Here is a 24,273-nt window from a genome sequence, read left to right on the forward strand (position 1 = left end):
ACAATTCTGAACTGCTTATACTTTCTATACACAACACATTTTGCTGCCCCTTGGCCTGGAGTTCCATGAAAACCACTTTTGGCTAGTACTTTGATTCAATTCAGGCTCTGCCTCTTCTAGGAAGCCTCTTTAGACATCTTCTCAACAAGCCATGGTAGGTGGACTTCTTCCATGCTACCAAAATACCCCTGTGTATCTGTCATTGTAGTTGCTTAATAAATTACAGTCATTTACTTCTATATCTGTTTGCCTAACCAAAACCAAAAATAAATTCCCCAAGGAAAGGAAACTATGATATATACAGAGCTAAATATATAGAAGATATTCATTAAATGTTTATTGGAGAAATGAATGAATAAAACTAAATCATTTTAAGTTAAGATTTTAGTGTCAGATTTGTTTTCTTTTTTTTTCCATTTTTTAAATTAAATTTAATGCAGTGACATTGATAAATCAGGGTACATAGGTTGAGAGAAAACATCTCCAGATTATTTTGACATTTGATTATGCTGTATACCCCTCACCCAAAGTCAAATTGTCTTCTGTCACCTTCTATCTGGTTTTCTTTGTGCCCCTCCCTTCCCCCACCCCCTCTCTCCTTCCTCACCCCATCCCCCCCACTCCCATTTCCATCACATTCTTGTCCATGTCTCTGAGTTTCATTTTTATGTCCCATCTATGTATGAATTCATATAGTTCTTAGTTTTTTCTGATTTACTTATTTCACTCCGTATAATGTTATCAAGGTCCATCCATATTATTGTAAATGATCTGATGTCATCATTTCTTATGGCTGAGTAGTATTCCATAGTATATATGTACCAAAGCTTTTTAATCCACTCATCCTCTGATGGAAACTCGGGCTGTTTCCAGATCTTCACTATTGTGAACAATGCTGCCACAAACATGGGGGTGCATTTCTCCTTTTGGAGCCGTTCTATGGTGTTCTTGGGGTATATTCCTAAAAGTGGGATAGCTGGGTCAAAAGGCAGTTCGATTTTTGATTTTTTGAGGAATCTCCATACTGTTTTCCACAGTGGCTGCACCAGTCTGCATTCCCACCAGCAGTGCAGGAGGGTTCCCTTTTCTCCACATCCTTGCCAGCACTTACTCTGTGTTGTTTTGTTGATGAGCACCATTCTGACTGGTGTGAGGTGAAATCTCATTGTGGTTCAGATTTGTTTTCAACTTAGAGTACTTGAAACAATTCATCAGCATCTTCTAATCAAGATCTATTTTTTAAACATAATTTTAGGACTTTCTCAAAGATTGGTTTTGTTCATTTGTTTGTTTGTTTGTTTTATGGAGGAGTTGAAGCTGCACCAGATTGCAGACAAGATCTACATTAAGGAAACTGTATCTTTCATCAAATTTAGTGTTCATTGTTTATCTAGATTGTAAATCAGAAAAAACTAAGAACTATATGATTCCATACATAGGTGGGACATAAAAATGAGACTCAGAGACATGGGCAAGAGTGTGGGGGTTTTGGGGTGGGGGGGAGGAGAGGGAGGGGGTTGGGGGAGGGGAGGGGCACAAAGAAAACCAGCTAGAAGGTGACAGAAGACAGTTGGACTTTGGGTGATGGAAATGCAGCATAATCAAATGTCAAAATAAACTAGAGATGTTTTCTCTAAACATATGTACCCTGATTTATCAATGTCACCCCATTAAAATTAATAAAAGTAAAAAAAAAAGATTGTGAATTAGGGTTGTATTAGGATTGCTATAACAACAACAACAACAAAAGCTGTTTAAACACTGTAGAAGAGATTGGTGAGAAATAGGGTAGTAAAGAAGACAAGAATATACTTTAAGTTAGAAATAACTGACACATACTAAGAAAATAGCAGAGAGAGCTAGGAGATGAAAGACGGAAGCACTCAAGTTGATTCTATTTGAAGCTGCAGGTCTGTTAGAAAGTATTTAGATGAGGGACCAGCATAGGGAAATCTTTGCATTAAATAATGTATTTTAAACATTTTATTAATTCCGAATATCAAGATTTTACATGCATGTCTTTCTTGCCAGGTTGCGTCCGGAGATTCCCATGCTGCCAAGTTAACACAGACTCAGGGAAAGGAAAAATCTGGTGGAACATCAGGAAAACATGCTACAGTATAGTTGAACACAGTTGGTTTGAAAGCTTTATTGTTCTCATGATCCTGCTCAGCAGTGGTGCTCTGGTAAGTGATCTGACACTTAAAGCAATATGTTGATTGTCAGGACTTTTAATAAATGAATTGGAAGATAAACATATCTTGTCAAGTTGTTTTACTTAACAGTTAATCCCTATGATTAATACCAAGGATAAAATTTTGGTTCAGCTTAATAAATATTTACTGAGCACTACTGCATGCCAGATATTATTCTTACTGCTCTGAATGCAAAGGTGGATAAGATCCAGGTAAGATAGGGAACTCAGAGAGCCATTAGGGAAGGGAGAAACACAAGTCATTAACGAACCAGGGTGTGTTTAGAAGTGAAGAACATACTTGATAAAACCAGTAGCAAGAACCATTGTCTGCTTGGGATTTTAGAAAAGTATGATGTTTTTGCAAGATCTAGAACGATCAATGGTAATTTTTCAGCAGAGCAAGGTGGTCTGAGGGGAGCATCGTACAACTGGAAGGAAGCATAAAATAGCATCAGATATGCCGGAATTTAAAAGTTGCCAAACTGAAGGAAGTGTTTTGGAAGGAAGAGCAAATACAGAGAGGAAAGTAGTGGCCAGAGATGCTATACCAAAGAGGTCGTGTCAGCTTATAAAGCATTTTGGATGTTATTATAAGGGAAAATAAAGTTTTAGAGTGAAAACGGGACAAGTTTCTCACCAACCACCTTCTGTGAGAGTTGAAAGGAATCTGGGAGTTACAAGCTCCCTGATAATTTTCTTAATTTGTTTTTCTTTCCTGCTGACACTAACAGAGGTGAGCCATTAGAAGCCCAGTTCCAGCTAGAGATGCCACTGGAAATTCCACTATACTAAAACAGAATTTGCAAGAACTTTATAAATTGCCTCATAAGACAGTCTTGATGGATCTGGAATTTGATTTTATTCTCTTTACAATAAGTTATATCCTGTTACTCTTTCATGGATGCTGATGAAAGATATGAGATTTTTGAGTCAGAGACAAAAGACTATTACTCATGGCATAGAAAGCAGATCCTACTTCAATGTGTTTGTGTAGTTTCCCTTTGTCCCCAGATCCCATGGGCCCAAAGCATGGAACTAAATGTGCATGGTTCACACAGTGGGTTACCATCGCTGCTGAAGAGCACTAAGTTTAGGGAACCCAACTTCTTATACCAAGCAGTAAGCAACCTTGCTCTTTGTCCCAGAGGGTGACACTGTCTCATCTCTCAACGTTGCTTGCTGCAAAAACAACCCTGAGAAATGGCCTGGATATAGAGTAGTCAGGGCTTTGCATTCTTGGCATACCCAACAAGAACATGTGGGGACATTCAGGGTATACCGTAGATTGCCTATCCTAACAATTCTCCTCTCTCAAAAACAGATAAATAAGAAGATGCTACTTCACTTTTCTGGTGGAGTGCAAGTAGAAATAGTATTGACATTATCTTGAATTCCTAATAACTAAGGAAGTTTATCTCATTCTGAATTGTATATGACTGAGACTCAGAAAAAGAGATTACAAAAAATTAAAGAAAAGCTGAGACTAATGCCTTGCTCAAAATGTCTAAAAAGGAAGATAAACATTTTTAAGAAGAGGCACTCAAAACTGAAATTCAAATGAATCAGAGAAGGAAAAGAAGGGAAAACTATTTCAGGAAGCTGCTGTTTGTACTTAGGGAATTTGCCAATGGAGATGGATTTTTTAAAACACCTGTTTATAAAATAAATAAAAAGAAATAGCTCTAATTCAGTACATATTTATTATATTTCAAGATCTTTATATAGCTCTTCTCCTTTAATTGTCAAAGAATGATATTACGATATTTTGCTTATTTTACCCATGAGGAAACCAGCTATAGAGTTTTAAAAGTTGCTTAATGTCTCCAAGCTAGTAAATGACAGAGCCATAACTTAAGTAATATCTAAAATCAAAGCCACTATATATTTTTGCTATGTTGTGGCTCCTAGTCAGGGAGTACATGCCTGATAGATGAATAAGTGGTAACTGAAATGAGTAATAGTAAAGCCTATGCCCCAAATCAGATAGAACTCATGTCATGACCTCTTTGTCTCCTTGCTCCCACATCCACAAAATTAGTCTTAGAAGGGAGGAGCCTGAAGGCTGAACTCTGTTTCCGGCTCTGGGTCTTATCAGAGCAGGGTGCACTCGGGCAGTGTATTTGGCTATTGGCATCTACTGGTCCTGCTCTGCACTCCTCTTCCTTGTGATCAAGTCCTCCCTTATCTCCTGCCACAGTTTCTGTCTGGGTAGCTGGCCTGATTCTTCTACAACTTGGAGAACGGAGGGAGGAAAAAACCTGAAGACTGAAAGACTCCCCTTGTACTTTAATTCCATGACTTTCAGATCTCCTGCCAGCTGCTGGAACCTTTTTTTAACCTCTTAGTAAATCTGCCCATTCTTTCTGTCCCAACCTCTTTGTTTTCTTCAATATTCATACCAACAGTTTGCAAAAGTGCAAAGGATCATTTTTAAGGTATTGATAGAAGAATTTGGAATAAGAAGAATAAGAATGGCACAGGCCATGGCTGTGGACAAATAGTATAAATGTTAACCACTAAGGATCACTGGCCCTTTTGCTTTTAATTTCTCCAACATGATGAATATTGTTCAGGTAAGACCTGAAGGAAAGTCTTCAAATCCTGGTGTCACGGAGAACACAGGGTGAGAAAGGTGTATTAGAGTGGCCCACCCTGGAATCATGTCTTAAATTATGATATCTTATCCAATTTGAAGAGGAATAAAGGGGAAGTTAGATGAAGTGGAAATCCCTACAAGTGCCAGATAGCTCTTTTAGAGGGTTTTAAACACTTTCATATTTTTGTGCCCTCTTTCTCATGACCTCTGTGACTAGAGGCTGGTAGGAAGTCTAGAACTGGGTGTTATACAATAGCTATAAACCAGAAGTGAGTTGGCCCACAAAAGTTCAGTGGGTTTTTTTAATCAAAATTTCATTTCCTGCATTTGTTATGAATCATAAGCTTTCAGTTGTAAATGAATCAAAATTTGAATATTATTTCCACAGGCTTTTGAAGATATATATATTGAAAAGAGAAAGACCATTAGGATTATCCTGGATTATGCAGACAAGATATTCACTTACATCTTCATTCTTGAAATGCTTCTAAAATGGGTAGCATATGGTTATAAAACGTATTTCACCAATGCCTGGTGTTGGCTGGATTTCTTAATTGTTGATGTATGTACCTTGAGTGAAACTTAAAAGAGGAATGCTTCTTATAATTAAGTGTTCTACATAGCCTTCACTAATGTATATTTTGTTTGGTTAGCTTTTTGTACTTCCAGGCTATAAGTTTATGTTTTTAGAAATATTAATACAGACAGTAGAAAACTATCTCTGAGGAATATTAAAAGAGAAACCTTTCAACAAATGTAAACTCTTTAAAGTACCTTTATAACATGTATAATTTATTCTGGGGTGTGTTTTCTGAAATCAAAGAAGACATGATTTTTAAGTATACATACATGATGTGGATATTGTTTTTGGGAATATAAACAAATAGAAAAACTGGAAGGTGGGAGGTGGGAATGGAAAAGGGCAGAAACACAGATTAAACATAATATATTGATTTGTTCACAATATAAAGTTAGAAAATAAGGTGATGGATGCATCAAATTGTCTGATATGTAAGCTGAAAGTTAAGTGAAAATGGTGGTATTAAAGCAAATATGTAGCTCTGTGTTAGGGAGAAGAGAAGGTCTGGAATTTCAAAATATTTATCTCAGTCATATGACAAAGAAAACAAAAATTACTCACAGTTCTTATGCCATTTAAACATCCACTTTACCATATGTCTCTAGAGTGGCAGTGGAGCAGAGACATTGGCAATAACAATTTCAATTAATAAATTCAGAGAAACTGATTATTTGGATGATAGGAAGTACATAAGAATGCTTCAGTTTTTGTATTATTTTTAACAAAGCAAAATATTTTTTAATCATCTTCTTGAAATAGCCAGGAAACAGATCCTGAAACAGCCTGTAAGTTGAAACTTCAAATAAAAATTAATGATACAACACCCAGTATTGTCAATTCATTCTTATTTTGTGTACTCTATTTCATTTTATATTTTAATGCTATAACTTGATTATATATAATATAAAATACAAATAATATATAATATAATATCATTAAATTGTATCATGTAATTATTATATATGATATTAATATATTTTTTAAAGTTTTCTTAAATTAATTTATGAGCTCAATCTCCTAATCTTATTTTTCTCAGAAGGAACTATGTTCTTCAATCTTTTATTAATTATCCTACAGTTTCCAAAATTTAATCTTTGTGGTTAGGGAAGGAGCATCCTATAACTAGTCATAGTTTTTTGGAGATTTTTTTTTCCATCCAAAGTCTGGAATTAGAGGACAACATAAATATTTATATAGCACCAACAAGTGCTCTAAGATTTTACTAAGAGTTTGCATTACCAAACTTTGCAGAAAAGGTAAATTAATAGAGTATTATTCATAGATATCAAAATTACAAGTAAACATGACTATAAACAGCAAAAATTTGACTGCAAAGTTAAGCCAAACTAATCATATTGACTCAAAAATTCTGTTTCTCAACTTTCTGTAAAGCTCAGTAAACTCTTTCCTTTTCAACAGCTTAATATGTAAAATATTAACAGCAATAACATTTTTTATTTTTATAAGTGATGTACAAAAAATTTTTTCCCAAGGAATACATTATACCTCATATGTTCTCTTGGGCTTCTTGTATGAAAAAAGAAATCTGTTTTTTGATACCTTATATTAATGATTTCATATTGTTTGTTTTTAGATTCATCTTTTGTGTATATGTTACCTAGTTACTGCCTATAAAATAAATGATAAAGTGGATGCTTTTGTAATATAATAGTTTTAAAAAACAGCTAACCAAAATAAAAAAGAAAGTTTTTTTTTCTTAACCTATAAATATGGTGGGTCTTCAAAATATTATTATAATCAGAGTTATTTTCATCACGCAGCTTAGGAAATAAAAGTTTACAACTAGAATTGAGTTTATTTTAAATTAAGTAAGAGATATGACTATTTAATATTTGAAAATATTGTGACTCTTAATATTTAAGGCTAGGTAATATGCAGAACTTAGGGAAGTATTTAGCTTTAGTTTAAAATATTATTTATTTTGAAAAAGTATATAAATGTATATGGAAATAGGTATATTTAGGCAATAACTAGAGAACTTGATATATAAAATCATATTGTTCTTGTTGAGCTGCTCTTAGTGAATTTGAAATCAACTTTTCCTTTTCATGCTTTATTATTTTATTCAAGTAATTAATGAAAATTTTATTTTTTGTAGGTTTCTCTGATTACTTTGGTTGCAAACACTCTTGGCTACTCAGACATGGGCCCCATTAAATCCCTTCGGACACTTAGAGCTCTAAGACCTCTAAGAGCTTTATCTAGATTTGAAGGAATGAGGGTAAGAAAATACTAACCTTCCTAACATAATGTATTTTTTATAATATTCTTATTGTTTAAATGGAGTACAAAATATTTAAAAATGGATATGTAGAAATTATGAACTGTTTATATTTATGCAAACACATATACATATATGTTAACTGTTTATGTATATAAAGGTGTATTCATGTACATATACACATAGTGTTTCATTGCATATTGTTTAACAAATATTAATCAAACATTGTTAGGTGATGATACAAGTAAGTAATTTTTTCGTCTTAAATGAAAATCCTCCCTATGCTAGGAAATTCATAGGGGACACTGTTAGTCCTGAAAACATATCTCATATATATGCCATCAAGGACTTGCCTATACAGGTTCTCAAGTTTTATATATATAAAAATACATATATATGTATTTTTTTGAGAGAGAGAGAAAGATTCAAATAAGCATCAACTTGTTAATTGTTCCACTTAGTTGTGGTTGTATTGATTAGATTGCTTCTTATAAGTTTCCTCACCTGGCCCAAATTTATGTCCTCAAAATCCAGTCTATGACTCTACTGCTGAGGGCTCAAAAAATATTTTTCAAGGAACTACCCTTGGCGTGGGGCATAAGGAAAAAAAGGAAGGGAAGTAGCATCAGTTATTGCTTTTAATTTCATCCTTACAATAAATGTTTCAATAAAAGTGGTATTATCTCCAAACTATATCTGAGAAAACTGAAGCTCTGAGAGTTTCCATAGTTTTCACTTGGCAGCATAGTTCCAGAAAAGAGGTTCATTTGGTAAAGATAAATGAGATAAATGATGACTACCAGAAATGCAGTTTTCAGGGCTGTATTAAACCAAGTTCTTCCTAAACTGCATGGAGGACAAAGACTTTGTTTTCTGTAATTAATCTATGTCGCTATCTATTGCTGCTCTCCTCAGGATTCTTCTTTTCCAGATTTATACCCGTTTTCTTATGCCTCTGTTCCCCTCGCCAGGAATGCTTCTCCCTGTCCCATCTCACCCCTCACTTATCAGTGTAGCAGATAAACACCTACCATTCTTTAAGCTTCAATTAAAATCTCCTTGTCTCTCCACCAGTAAGCATAATTAAGCAACCTTTCTCTATGTTCAGGTACACATAATCCTTATGGTATTGTGTTTTACTTATTTATCTGGCTTCCTCTCTACCCATCACCTCAACAATTTAACAAGCAGATTAGTCTAGCTCACTGCTTCCCTAAGTGTTCTCTAGTGAGCAGCTATCAGCACAATCTGAGAACTGATTAGAAACACAAATTCTGAGGCCCCTCCCCAGACTTACTGAATCATAAACTCTTGGATAGGGCTCAGAAATCTGAAGCCTCAGATGTATATTAGATCTTTTAGTAGAGGATCTTCAGTATTATTCCTGCTAACTCAGTTATGACTGTCCCCTCTACTGCTTAATGAACGCAGTGTATGATGGATCCATGTATATGATACGTCTTGATTATATAAGAAAAATTTCATAAATAAAATCCAAGTACTTTTTATCATATAAGAATTTTTAAATTACAAGTTACATTTTATATAGAAAGATGCCAGTGGAATTCATTGACATAACCTCCTTTTTTTTTTTAGCATTAGTAGAATATTACAGTCTATCCACATTTAAGACTAATCTCTGGCCTGACCAGGCAGTGGCACAGTGGATAGAGCGTCAGCTGGGGAGGCTGCGGACCCAGGTCCAAAACCCCACAGTCACCAGCTTGAGCACGGGATCACAGAAATGACCCCATGGTCACTGGTTTGAGCTCAAAGGTGACTGGCTTGAAGCCCAAGGTCGCTGGCTTGAGCAAAGGGTCACTCGCTCTGCTGGAGCCCCCTGGTCAAGGCACATATGAGAAAGCAATCAATAAACAACTAAGGTGCCACAACTATGAGTTGATGCTTCTCATCTCTCTCCCTGTCTGTTTCTCTCCCCCCCCCCCCCCCCGTCTCTCTCTCTGGAAAAAAAAAAAAAGCCTGATCTCTGAACTCAGGCTGATATTATACTCCATTTTATGAACAAAAAATATACTTTCTCCTACAAAATTATTTTCCTCAGCGGTTAAGCCAGCCCATTATTTTACCATTTGCTTTGTTCTTTATCTATATAATACAGGTGAATAGCTTAATATAGTTGGAAGGGAAAACATGTCTAGTTACATTTATTAACCATGCAAGTAGATGTTCTTCACACTGTGTTATTTTGAAAAATCAATAATGATTTGAGGCATTTTGTAGTTAGCTTTCTTTGACTCTTGAGACCCTTGAGCTTAGTGACTGTCACAAGTCAATGGTCTTTCACCAGAGTAATATGTACCTGTCTCCCCAAGAGACCTATCATTGCTCACATTCTTTCAGCAAACATATAACACAAATTATGGGTCAACTGTTGTGCTATAAAAGAGTACAATGGTGAATAGACCCCAGTCTCCCAAGACTCAGCAGGGACAATGGTCATGGAGAAGCAGACGGGAACAGTAGTTATTGTGCCATTTTCTATATGACAGTAAGCATACAGTGCCATGGGAACATAGAGGTGGGTGTAGCTGCCTGAGGGCATCTGGGAAGGGCTCACAAGGGGGTGACACTGAAGCCACGACTGAGAGCATGGGCCACAAAGCACTGGAAGGTTGGCATTTTAGGCAGAGATGTTACATAGTAGAGAAGTACAGAGTTGAGTGTGTAAAGCATATTTAAGCAACATTGAAAAGGATCAGTGTGCCTAGCTGATAAGCTCTGTGGAGAGGGTAGCAAGAAATGAGGATAAAATAATAGGCTTATTAAGAAGGGTTGGCCCCTTTAACCTTTATTCTCTAATCCTCTTCTTCCTAACTCTTTTAGTATCATGTACACTGCAAAAATCTCATAAAAGTATGAATTATCTCTCCATAGAGTAAGCATACCTGGCCCTGGCCAGTTGGCTCAGTGGTGGAACATCAGCCTGGCATGTGGATGTCCCGGGTCTGATTCCTGGTCAGGGCACACAGGAGAAGTACCCATCTGGTTCTCCACCCCTCCCCTTCTCGTTTCTCCCCCCATCCCCCGCAGCCATGGCTCGATTGGAGTAACTTGGCCCTGTGCGCTGAGATAGCTCCATGGCCTCTGCCTAAGGAGCTAAGAAGAGCTCAGTTGCTGAGCAATGGAGCAATGCCCCAGATATGCAGAGCATCGCCCCTTAGTGGGCTTTCCTGGTGGATCCCAGTCAGGGCACATGCAGAAGTCTATCTCTCTGCCTTCCCTCCTCTCATTGAATAAAAAGAGAGAGAGAGAGAGAGAGAAAGAAAAGAAAGCATACCTATAATGTGTTTAATAATATTTCATGCCTACATGGAACCTCCACAGGTCCACTGACCCCAGAGTAATAACTATTGTTCTGAATCAGGGGTCAGCATGCCAAAACCCATGCTTGTAAAGGAATTTTTATTGGATTTCAGCCATGCCCATTTATGTGTACTTTTGCTACAATGGCAGAATTGAATAATTACAACAGAGATCATATAACCCTCAAAGCCTAAAAATAATTAAAAAAATGTTTGCCAACTCCTACTCCAGACAATCTCAAAGATAATCAGAGACCCTTAATGTTTCCAGCATTTGAAAATCTTATAAGCTTCCTTGATGTATTGCCAAAAATATAAACAATACAAAATAAAAGTGGGAGCACAATGATTAACAAATTAGTTTGTTAGCAAATTAATTTTTTACACATTTATACCCAATTTGGACTAGAACAAGTGTCAGAAAACAAGTAGGTTTTGAAGGATGTGGTAACTAAGAAAATCTGGAGAGTGATAAATGCTACAATAGTTACCGTGCAGGAAAATTGGAGTGGCAAGAGGCGCTGGTAATCAATAGTAATGGAATGCTTAAAAATAGAAATAACGTTTTCAAGATAAACTATACTTCATTTTTGTTTTAACTGAGTGCAGCACTATCTATACTTAGCCATGGATCTATATAAAATATTTTTTTACTTAGAATAATACATTTTAAAAGATTGCTGCTCTCTTTTGCAGATGAGGAAATAGAGCTTCCAAGGTCTTAACTGAATTTACATATCACACAACTAGCAGAATCAGTTAAATCTAAGGGGTATATACCATTAAATATTTTTAGTCTTAATTTAAATTTATATATACTAGTAGTTTATAATTTAAGTTTATATATACTAGCACTGTTAATGCTAGGACTATGAACCTTTAATGTACATTTTATTTATTTTTTTATGATTTATATTTATAAATTTCTTTTTTTCTAGAGTATGCAGATTTTACTTCATCTTACATGTATCAAGTTTTGGTTGATTATTTTCATTTATTTAAGCTTTCATAGCATCCTAGTTATTTTGTTTTATATTGTTGCTTATAGTTTCATTGTGTGTCCATCATGTATTTTTGCACATAAGCTGATCGCAAGGCTCCTGTCTTGTTTTGTCTTGCTTGGCATACTGCTGAGCATATAGTAGTCATTCGGTTACCGTATGTTGATTGGTTGATTGCTTGATTTATCATATTAGACATTTAAGGGTGGCTTTTCTAACTTATTTAATTCTGCATTATGTTTCATTAATGTTGCCTATGTAACATGTTTACAAATCCTAATCATTCTTTTCTTTCTTTGAACACTAGGTGGTCGTGAATGCACTCATAGGTGCGATTCCTTCCATCATGAATGTGCTACTTGTGTGTCTTATATTCTGGCTAATATTTAGCATTATGGGAGTAAATTTGTTTGCGGGCAAGTTCTATGAGTGTATTAACACCACAAATGAGTCACGGTTTCCTTTTGAGCAAGTTCATAATCGTTCTGAGTGTGCTGCACTGAGGAATGATAGTGCGCGATGGAAAAACCTGAAGGTCAACTTTGATAATGTTGGATTTGGTTACCTGTCTTTGCTTCAAGTCGTAAGTGACCCCTTTAATAAATGTTTTAACATTTGAGAGGATGCTGACCAAAGTCATTATTTTAAATATTCTATTAACTAGAAATAAAGTACTTTGTGACTTTAAAGAGAGCCTTGGTGTTGATTAGAACATTTGCCTATCAAAATGACTAAGAAATCATAAGTTCTGTTGGACTCAAGAGTTATTTCTCTGTAGTTGACTTGTTGCTGTCATTTGACCCTTCAATACTGTTCCATCTAATTATTGCTCCAAAAGTCAATAGTAATTTTTTTTTTGGACTGCCACTTTTACCGTACATGGAAATCTTTGAGTTTTACATTAGCGCAGCTAATCATTAAAGAATGGAGATTGTTTCCAGCCTTTTTCATAAAATTCTCCTCTACCTTAGTAAAAAATAAATGTTCACGTGCAAAATTTTCAGGAATTGTAACCACCTGGAAATAACTAACTAGGACTAAGATTTAGAATGTGATTTTAGAATGTGACCTTTTTTCCTTGACATAGCACCTTTATAGTAAATCGGTATTTTGAAATACAGTAAAACTTAATGAGTTGATATTACTTAATAAATGTAACACTATATGGCTTGAATTCATGTGGCTGCATTAGAGTATGAGTTTCCCATTCAGATTCTATACATGTTATATTTACAGGCAACATTTAAGGGATGGATGGATATTATGTATGCAGCTGTTGATTCTGTTGATGTAAGTATTGGTCAACATAAAACTGAAATCTACAATTTTAAAAAGCTCTTTAGTTTAGTTTGGCTATTTTCAAACAGTAGCTTCATGAGTCCTTTGTGTATACACACACACTGAAACACATCTAATAGTAGCCTAGAGATTAGGTGTGTAGCATTTGGAGACAGACCTTGACTCAAATTCTGGCTCTATCATATCGTACAAGCTATCCAACTGAACTTGAGCAGATTACTTTACATCTCTGAGCCTGTTTCTTGACTGTATACAGAAAAATAGTGTTCAATGCCGACCTCACGGGATTGTTCTGAGGGTCCAACAGGAAAATGCAAGTAGAGCACTTAGGACAGCCTGGAAGTAGTAAGTTCTCAGTAAATATAAGTTTATCAAATGAAGTAACATTTTACTCATAGTTTTTATTTTTATATGTTAAAGTGCCATGAAAATGTTTATGTAAGATAAGTTCCACACTAAGAAAGTTAAATTCAGTGAAGACATTTCTGTAATCAAGTGAAAAAAAATTATATAAAATGGTATCATCTCTTCTATAGTTTTTTCTGGAAGTAAAAAATATATTTAGGCTATTTTATTTCTAAATTCTCCTACCAATCTGAGAACAATTACTATATATGGATATGTTCTTGTATATAGCAAGCATATAATAAATATTTATTGATTAATTGAAAAAATTTATATGGAAAAAATTTTAAGAATGATTATGTTGAGCCTCAATAATATTATGGCTTCTGACAAGCCAAGTTCACCTAGAATAGCACTGTTTGGATGACTGTGAAACCATGTGAAAAAGAAAATGATGAATGTTATTGTCAACATATTGCTAACTTTTATTAATTTTATAGGTAGACGAGCAACCCATATATGAACACAGCCTCTACATGTATATTTATTTTGTCATCTTTATCATCTTTGGATCATTCTTCACTTTGAACTTGTTCATTGGTGTCATCATAGATAACTTCAACCAACAGAAAAAAAAGATAAGTGTTTTAAGTTTCTTTGGTTGCACTGAAAAATAGAAACAATTATATTCCCAGAAATATGTGAAATTTAATTTTATATCAATTAGTAATTAACTTCATTAGAACTTCATTTATTTTTTAAATAATTGGCCAGCATTTCATTACAGATGTGTTTAATCTCATTTATCTCTGCATAGAAAACAATCTAAGTCATAACTATTTTTAAGCAATATGGCAACTATTCAGATTTTTTCAGTATTCCCTGTAGAAGATTGAATAATTAAGATAAATTAATGTACTAATTATTTACTCAAAAACACATTTCACTAATAGTTATTTCATTCTTTTCTGAGCCACTATTTCATATGGTATGTCTTAGAGAAGAACAAAATAAGATATGGTTCCTGAGCTCAAGGAGTTTATATTATAGCAAAAGAAATGACACATGTAATAGAAATTAATATTTGTTTAATATTGCTAATGAGGCACTCCCCTGAGATTCCTCTTTTGACTCTTGGAGCATTATCTAATCTCCCTTGGTTTTATGCCACCCTTCATTATACTGACAACCAGGATATATATCATCAAGGGAAGATAAACTCTGTACTTTGACTTTTACCTCTAATTCAGAATTCTCTCTTCATTGTTTTCCTAGCTTCTTTTGTTAAGTTATTGACATGCCAGCCCCCATCAGTAAGCAATAAACAATCTGGGCTTCTCCTGACATTGGCGCGAAGACTCTCTCTCATGCCTACCATCAGTAGATCAGACCAAAATTACATAAAGACCTCTTATCAATTAGAGGAAAGGTGAATTTAAAAAACTCTATGACAGAAAGGGGTGTCTGGTCATCTTTAGGCATTTGATAAATTTTTAGAAATACAATATAACTAGAAGCTGAATATTATCTAATCCAGGAAAACTAAAGAGAAACCAAACCAGATCATCTTTAACTCCAGGACCCTACCGGTAAAGATGTCAGAACAGAATCCCCCAAACAAATTCTAATGATACGGATTATATATACTAATCTATGCCATAACCAAAAAGCTGATATCACAGATCAATGTAGAACATGCATGAAACTGTAATAATTTGAGGTACTTTTAAGAAATTAGATGACCTTAATGAATAGGTAAGTCTTCTGGGCCCTCTTTGTGGAATTTAGGCTTTTGCAGTGCGAAAGGATCAAAAACTGTATATAGATGTTAATATTTCTTTTTTTCTGTTAAATCTTAAAGATTGTATATTCAATTAGAAAGTACTTCAGTATGTGTTGCATCCTTTTATTATATGTTTTTTCTCTATTAATAGAATGTAGTATTGTTTTCATACAACCTTTTATATTGTGGTAACATACACATAACAAAATTTACTATTTTAATCATTTTAAAACATTTAATTTAGTGGCATTTAGTACATTCACAAGGTTTCATAACCATTGCCACAATCTAATTGTAGAAAATTTTTATCCCCCCCAAATGAAAACCCATATTCATTAAGCAGTTACTCCTCACTCCTCTTTCTCTACAGCTTCTTATTAGCTTTCTGTCTCTACGATCTGCCTATTCTGGGCAATCAGCATAAGTGAAATACAAAGCCTTTGTATTCTGGCTCCTTTTCTTGTGTTGAATTTATTTGGTGATACAGTTTAACAAAGTTATACAGGTTTCAGGTACACATCTGTACATTGCATTTTGTGTTCACCACCCTAAGTCAATACTCTGTCCATCACCATTTATCCCCCCATCCCCTCCTATACCTCCCCCCATCCCCTGCCGCTGGTAACCAGCACACTGTTACATTTTTAAATGAATACAAATGAATATAAATCTAATGCTATTTTTACTACTCTTTTTGTCCCCTACACTTCATAAGAGTCCAAACTATTAGCTAAATCATCAAAAAACATAGTCACCACTTTAATTTCTTATAACCCTTCCTAATATGTTCATTATTTAGCAATAAAATGCCTGGTAATGCAAGTAGCAGAAGAAATGAAATACCAACACTAAGCTTAACATAACCCAAGTTGCCTCACCAAAATAAAGTTGAGTCAATAATTTTTATATGTAATACACATACTTTATATTAAGCACTTCACATTAAGTATGGACAGTCATGTGCCTACACAAAAGTAATAACTTAAGACTGGTTTTATTTATAGCTACATTGCACATAATAAAATGCATTTAATTTCTATATCAATATATTTTTAAACTTGGTTAATAATCTGAAGTAAAATCTAGGAAATTATTCTGGTTTTAACTAGATTTCTTTCTTTCTTTTTTACCTAGGAGGTCAAGACATCTTTATGACAGAAGAACAGAAGAAATACTATAATGCAATGAAAAAACTGGGGTCTAAGAAACCACAAAAGCCAATACCTCGGCCAGGGGTAAATATGTATATATGTATATATATAATACATATATATATACTTTTAGCATGTAAATTTTCAAATTATTTTAATGATCATTAATATACAAATATTTCTTAAACATTAATATTTTAATTAATTTTGAAAAATTAAAACAAATTGCTAATAGTTTGAATATGTCCTTATAAAACTTAATATTTTGAATACTGTACCAGATCTTAATATTATTCTTTATTTTTCTTTAAAAATGAAAAATAATTATATGTGCATTTACTTTCACATTAGCCACACAACTTATTACTACAATGGCCTGTACAATATCAAAATAAATGTATATTTGAATACAACATACTAGGGTGGATAAACTTAAAAGTCAGTGTTGGTATAGAAGGCTAATTGAATACTGGTCTGATATATTGAAAGACAACAAAAAGTTTTATTGTTTCTGACTTTGATTTCACCCATTAATAATATTTGTTGTAGAAATTAGCACAAACCGATGACCAGGAATAATTTATGCAAGTTTTGAAGACAGATACTTAATTTTTTTTTTTACTAATGTAATGATCAGTGGACACTACCTGCAAAATTTACCATCTATGCCCTACTCTTCTTGTGTATTTGCAGAACAAAATCCAAGGATTTGTATTTGACCTAGTAACAAACCAAGTTTTTGATATCTCCATAATGGTTCTTATCTGCCTCAACATGGTAACCATGATGGTAGAAAAAGAGGAACAAAGTACAAAGATGACTGACGTCTTATATTGGATAAATGTGGTTTTTATTGTCCTGTTCACTGGAGAATGCGTGCTGAAACTGTTCTCCCTCAGACACTACTACTTCACTGTGGGCTGGAACGTTTTTGATTTCGTGATTGTGATTATCTCCATTGTAGGTAAGACCATTTAGTAATCAGATTTTAATTTTGAATAAAACTAAATTTCACACATGGTCAGAGAAGTTTCTGAATTTTTTAATATAAATTTACTTTTGAGTAAGTTATAAAAATGAAAGAATGAAGGAACCTTAAAAAAATTATATAAAACAAAAACGTTATGTCAGAATTCCTGAGTTCACATTACAGCCCTCAAAGCTTCAAGTTGTGTATTTGTTGGAAGGACATAATACCTCTAGATCCAGTATTTGATCTCCAGGATTATCCTTCACAATGGTAACAACTGTGTCTATATGTAAGTATGTCCTAGGAGACCAACAGAGAATCTCAAGTCACTTCCAGTTTTAGCCCCTGTGAGAACTGACCTTGGATTAATGATAATATTAATAGCCATAATATTGGTAACTCTTTATAAAAATTCTTCCTGAATTCAAAGTAAAGTTAAGGTCTCAAGAAATGTCATCTTTATGTCTTATGGCTTTAGACTTGGTAAATCTATAAAATACAATCATTTCTCAACTAACTCCAGTCATGTCAATGAATCAAAGTACATTGTTTTATACTTTTTTCCCTCTTCATTACCATAGCAGTTCTTATATTCTTTTGTTTTTTTCATTATTTGTAAATGCCTTGTTAGGTATTTTAGGATTACATTTATTTTAGAATTATAAATTTTAGACAGGAAGAGATTGTGGAGATCATAATTTGGAAACAACATAAAATTCTTCACTATGTGGTTATTTTTACAGAACATTTTACAACTATAGAAATTACGTAGTTGTCATTTGTATGGAAATATTTTTATGACATGGTGACTAAAATAGATTACAGAACAATGTTTATGTAACATGATTACATTCATATGTGTACGTAGGTAAACATGTACTTGCATGGAAAACTGCCTGGAGTGACACTTAACAAAATATAAACAAAGTTATGGTTGGTGATATTTCAGCTGATGCAAATATATATATATATATATATATATATATATATATATATTTGCATTTTACCCTATTGCTTGAATTTTCTACATGAGTAGGTATTATTTTTATAATTAAAATAAATTATTGTGGAGGAAAAATAACCAATGTCCACAGACTTAGTGAAGGAGGAAAAATGTCATAGAGGTAAGTCTAATCATTTTCCTTTGGGATTGTTCAATCCTTTATGAAATATCTTTCAATAAAATGCCAGTCCTGAAATCATAAGAGATAAGCTGGCAAATAAAACTATAGTATTTAGAGCCAAAATTTTTGTTACATGGAAATTTAAATATTTCTTTTTTATTTCTTTCTTCCTCACCAGGTATGTTTCTGGCTGAGCTGATAGAAAAATATTTTGTATCACCTACCCTGTTCCGAGTGATCCGTCTTGCCAGGATTGGCCGAATCCTACGTCTGATCAAAGGGGCCAAGGGGATCCGCACGCTGCTCTTTGCTCTGATGATGTCCCTTCCTGCGCTGTTTAACATCGGCCTCCTGCTCTTCCTGGTCATGTTCATCTACGCCATCTTTGGAATGTCCAACTTTGCCTATGTTAAAAAGGAAGCTGGAATTAATGACATGTTCAACTTTGAAACCTTTGGCAACAGCATGATCTGCCTGTTCCAGATTACCACCTCTGCCGGCTGGGACGGATTGTTAGCACCTATTCTTAATAGTGGACCTCCAGACTGCGACCCTGAGAAAGATCACCCCGGAAGCTCAGTTAAGGGAGACTGTGGAATCCCATCTGTTGGAATATTCTATTTTGTCAGTTACATCATCATCTCATTTCTGGTTGTGGTTAACATGTACATTGCTGTCATCCTGGAGAACTTCAGTGTTGCGACTGAAGAAAGTACCGAACCCCTGACTGAGGATGACTTTGAGATGTTCTACGAGGTTTGGGAGAAGTTTGATCCCGATGCCACCCAGTTTATAGAATACAGAAAACTCTCTGATTTTGCAGCTGCCCTGGATCCTCCTCTTCTCATAGCAAAACCAAACAAAGTCCAGCTCATTGCCATGGATCTGCCCATGGTCAATGGCGACCGGATTCATTGTCTTGATATTTTATTTGCTTTTACAAAGCGTGTTTTGGGTGAAGGTGGAGAGATGGACTCTCTTCGTTCACAGATGGAAGAAAGGTTCATGGCAGCAAATCCTTCTAAAGTGTCCTATGAACCCATCACAACTACACTAAAACGAAAGCAAGAAGATGTGTCTGCTACCGTCATTCAGCGTGCCTACAGACATCACCGCTTAAGGCAAAATGTCAAAAATATATCAAGTATATACCTAAAAGATGGAGACAGAGTTGATTATTTGCGCCATAAAGAAGATATGGTTTATGGTAACATTAATGAGAACTCAAGTATAGAAAAGGCAGATGCAACCCCGTCTACCATCCCTCCGCCTTCGTATGATAGTGTAACAAAACCAGACAAAGACAAATATGAAAAAGACGAAACAGAAAAGGAAGACAAAGGAAAAGATGGAAGGGAAAGCACATAATAGAGCTTCATATTTAATAAACTGTTTACAGCCTAGGAAGGTGATATACTTGTATCAATAAGACTCCTTTAAGGTGGTTTATGCCAAAACTATTTATTGAAATATTCTCAGTCAGTGCAGTCACTAGCCGTGATTCCCTAAGGTAGGTGGGCAGCATTAGCAATCGGCTATTTTTGCACTGGTAAATGATTCTGTAAGAATGATAAGAGTACCTCTATAGGGATTATTGGTTACAGCAAACAAAAGCAATTTAATTTTATTTGCTTTTAATAAATCACAAGACCATGTAGAAAATGTTCACACCTGTCTGCCTTGTCATCTTTTCACAGAATTGTAAACATTCATGTTTCCCATGCAAATACAAACACACACCTACATATCTATCATTTGGGTATCTACAAAAGTATTTTGCCTTGGTTTTGCCATAAAATGCCCTGAAAGAAATAGTGGAGATAAGTAGTGAATACTTAGTTAAAACATTTTTGGAGTTAGGGAACAAAACTCTCATATCCATGTACAGAAGTCATTCTATATTTTGAGGTGCTTAAAATTACTGTATTCCATCAGAACCAATTTACATGTGCTATAAATTTAAAAACATATGTAGGCTATTCATTTCCAAAATTACTTTTCATTTATCTTTACTCATGTAGCAACCAAAATTAAGATTTACTTTTAGAGTAGTGTGCTTTATAGCCTGTCTTTTTTATATCCTTCTTAGTTCATACAATCATAGAACATGAAAAGTTATTCTAAGTATATATCATATTCCTCAAAAGAAACAAAAAGAAGATAATTGAAAAAAGGAATGTACTGAAGACTTTACTATCATTTATATAATCTAATACTAGACTCTGTTGCCCTAAAATACCAATAACAACCCAAGTTTTAATCTCTTTTGTCACATTTTTCTGCTTTCTCATGCAGTATTGTTTAGTCATCCTTTAGCACTAAACAGAGTTGATATTTCCCTTCAATGAAATACTTCCTGATATGAGCTGTTTTATACCATTGTACATGTCTGAGCAGATCATGACTTGGGCACAGAATTCACTATATCACCTGTATACCATCCTAAATGTGTATGGCAAGCTTTCAACTCATAGAAGACACTCAGATTTGCATTTAGTATGAATGAAAAAGCATTCAACTGAGATTCTTGAAAACTTGCTCTCTTGTCACTAATTCATTTTCCTAATTTGTACAATTCTTTTAGACCACTATTCTTTCATTTAAGAATAAGGAGGATGTCACTTTCTCCTTAAAGTTACACAACTATGAGAAATATTATGCATCAATCAGTAAAGTACCCGGTGCTTATAATTCACCAAACATGTAATCATTTTGCTTTAGCTGTTGTTCTTCTACCAAAGATTACAAATCTACTTTTTAAAAAATTCTTAATAGTGGCTTGAAAAGAATGGCCATGGCAGTTTTGCATCAGTTTCTTTCAGGTCTTTTCTTTAGTTTATTTCAGTTTATATGAGGTCTCTCTCCTATTAAGTTATACATGCACAGGCAACAATTAAGTTATAGAGGGAGAAAGTTTTATTTAGATTTTGTGGGAGTTTTTAAAGAAAACATTTAGTAGATATTTCATTAATTTGCTTTTTTAAGTTAAAAAGAACATGAATTATATTTCTAAAATAAGTCCTTAATTGCATTTGTGTTGTTCTGGCTAGTTACAAATAAAAGAGAGCCTGGCCTGTGGTGGCGCAGTGGATAAAGCATCGACGCGGAATGCTGCGGTCACAGGTTTGAAACCCTGGTCAAGGTACATATGGGAGTTGATGTTTTCCTCTCTTCCCCCTTCTCTCTCTCTCTTTCTTCTCTCTCTCAAAATGAATAAGTAAAATCTTTAAAAAATAAATAAATAAAGGAGATTTAAACATACCTATAGAGTTGAAAAGGTATGCAGAGAGAATGAGAGACAGAAAGGAGAGACTAGGAAACAGATATGAGAAAGTCAGACAGAAGCAAAGACATTAACACAGAACTTCCCAGCTAGAAAATATTTTCATTGTGATATATTTCACAACATCTATGAGAGATCCATGAGAGTGATCATCCCTTGTAGACATTTGTCTTTAGGTACATATAAAATTAAATCTAGGGCCAAAGATTCTTTATACCTGTGTTCAACCATTTATCTTTGATTATTTGAGCCATTTTTCAATTTAATATGAAAGATACCATGCAGTGTTTTCCTAAACTCTGTAGAGCATTTCATCACATAACTGCTAAGCATGTTGAAAATACATTTTGAAAATTTAATTAGGAAACTATACAAAATATATTACATTTATAAGATTTTTAATACATTAAATAAAGAAATTAATATCACCTTAAATTTGAATTAAATCTATCCTGGTTATTTTAAAAACATATAAATATACCTGCATTTTGCATATTTATAGATTATATTATGAAAAGATGTATGATGGGCAGGTTTATGTGTGATTTACTATTAATGTTTTTACATTTTCTGATTTTTATGTAAAACAAAATATATTAGTAACTGATTCCTCCACATGGTTTCTTATTAGCATTTCAAAAAAGATATAAAGTATATAAAGTTGCTTTTCCTCCTATTACATGCAACTATAATTTTTAAAAAAATATAACATACTTAGGATTTGTCCATATATATGTATTCCCAGGAATGTCTAGTTTTTACTTTTTATCAATTAGGCAAAATATTTGGAACTAAAGTAAGCTTGAAGAAAAATTAGACCTCTTTTCATGTAGGTTACTGCTTGTGAGATGCTACCCTCCAGAAGTCATTGATATACTAATATTTAAATTACGTGATCACAGAACTCATTTCACCTCAGGATGCAGAATGGCAGTTACACTGGAAATTTAAATTAGAATAAAATGGAAGCAAACAGATTTGAACACTAATCTATACATATAATTTGGATATTTTGAATGTTACATTGTTTGCAAAAGATCTAAGTGACTTGTGGGCTGATTCTAAAATGCTGATTGTTAAACCTCAATCCAAGATGTTCGGCATGATTTTATAGAATTTTGATAGCTTTATTAAAAAGAGTTAAGAAAACTGCATATGTAAATAAAGTAGTTCTAAATAGAAATTTTGGGGAAATGTTAATGAAAATAGTGAAATAAGGGCCAGCTAAGTTAGAATGGCCATGTAATGGGTTTAGAACCTATGTATAGAGGCCACCAATTTTTTAAAATATCTGTGGTTTGTTATGTTATGTTCTTGAAGAAAACAAGAATTGCTTCACAAAAATAAATGAATAGCCATAAATATAATAATGCTGTTTACATAGAAGTCTTTACAAATTTTATACATCTATGAATGCTCAGATTTGAGTTTGAGCCTGTCATCAGTTATATTGTAGTTATATTTGAGACTTACACACTGTAATAGAATCTATAAATAAAAGTCATCAGAAAAATAAAATCATGTTTACATGTATTTTCTGTTTCTGTGAATAACCTTTAAGGAGATAAATTCAGTGCATCCTGAAACAAGTTGCAGCTACTGATTGCTTTTTTTAAAAAATTGAAAGAAGGCCTATTTTAAATGCCCCCATAAGAAGGCTTCCAAAATAAAAGAAACGTGGGACAAAAAAAAAAACAAAAAAAAAACAGAGTTCCAAAACAATTCATAGAAATCCATGACAGAGTTTGTGCCAAAGGAAAAAGAAATTGAGACAGGAAGTGAAAATACATAAACATTTAGTCGTGCACTGACAGTATGCATTTGTGTGAGTGTAGTAACATACAGAGATGGTCATAAGTACAGAATGAGAAAATCCACATGAAACCATTGGAACACTATCCAACAACACAGAATAAAGTGTTTATATTAGTAATAGATTTAAGTGTGACAGTCAATTTGCCACAAAAAATATGAACCCAAGCTACCTCTCAGTCATAAAGGAGCACAATGCATTCTCCATAAATGTTAAACAATAACAGTATTTTCCCTAAGTTATATGGCTTTGTGTAAATATGTTACCCCAAAGAGTCTCATGCCTCCTTTTGATACATACTGAACATTTTGTGATATGACAATATTGATAAATCAAAATATTTCAAAATTGAGCTATTTTTGATATTTGTGATCTCAAGCAACATACTAAAATTGAGTAACATGCTTATTTACAAAGGATTAGCTTATTCTATGAAAAAATTTGAAGTTATAATTCCTTTATTTAGCTAAATAAACAATCCAAATCTCTTATTTGAGGAGAAGACTAAAGTAACAATGCACAAATGATTCTAAATAACAGAGAGTAATATTATATTGTTTTTATCA

General features: G+C 33.8%; 1 protein-coding gene across 2 annotated transcripts in view; it reads left to right on the forward strand.

The window, feature by feature from the left end:
* The window catches only part of LOC136337642 (sodium channel protein type 9 subunit alpha), a 163,070-nt gene extending 139,716 nt beyond the window's left edge, over positions 1-23,354 (forward strand). For both annotated transcript variants that reach the window (XM_066279172.1, XM_066279171.1), the window contains 9 exons: positions 2,032-2,186; positions 5,182-5,355; positions 7,493-7,615; positions 12,247-12,522; positions 13,176-13,229; positions 14,084-14,225; positions 16,501-16,601; positions 17,211-17,481; positions 18,790-23,354. In XM_066279172.1, the coding sequence (XP_066135269.1) occupies positions 2,032-2,186; positions 5,182-5,355; positions 7,493-7,615; positions 12,247-12,522; positions 13,176-13,229; positions 14,084-14,225; positions 16,501-16,601; positions 17,211-17,481; positions 18,790-19,979 (2,486 nt within the window). In that variant the 3' untranslated portion in view covers positions 19,980-23,354. The remainder of the gene's footprint in view (positions 1-2,031; positions 2,187-5,181; positions 5,356-7,492; positions 7,616-12,246; positions 12,523-13,175; positions 13,230-14,083; positions 14,226-16,500; positions 16,602-17,210; positions 17,482-18,789) is intronic.
* Positions 23,355-24,273: the final 919 nt, after the last annotated feature.

Source organism: Saccopteryx bilineata, chromosome 5 (assembly GCF_036850765.1).
Source record: "Saccopteryx bilineata isolate mSacBil1 chromosome 5, mSacBil1_pri_phased_curated, whole genome shotgun sequence".
NCBI classification, from domain to species: domain Eukaryota; kingdom Metazoa; phylum Chordata; class Mammalia; order Chiroptera; family Emballonuridae; genus Saccopteryx; species Saccopteryx bilineata.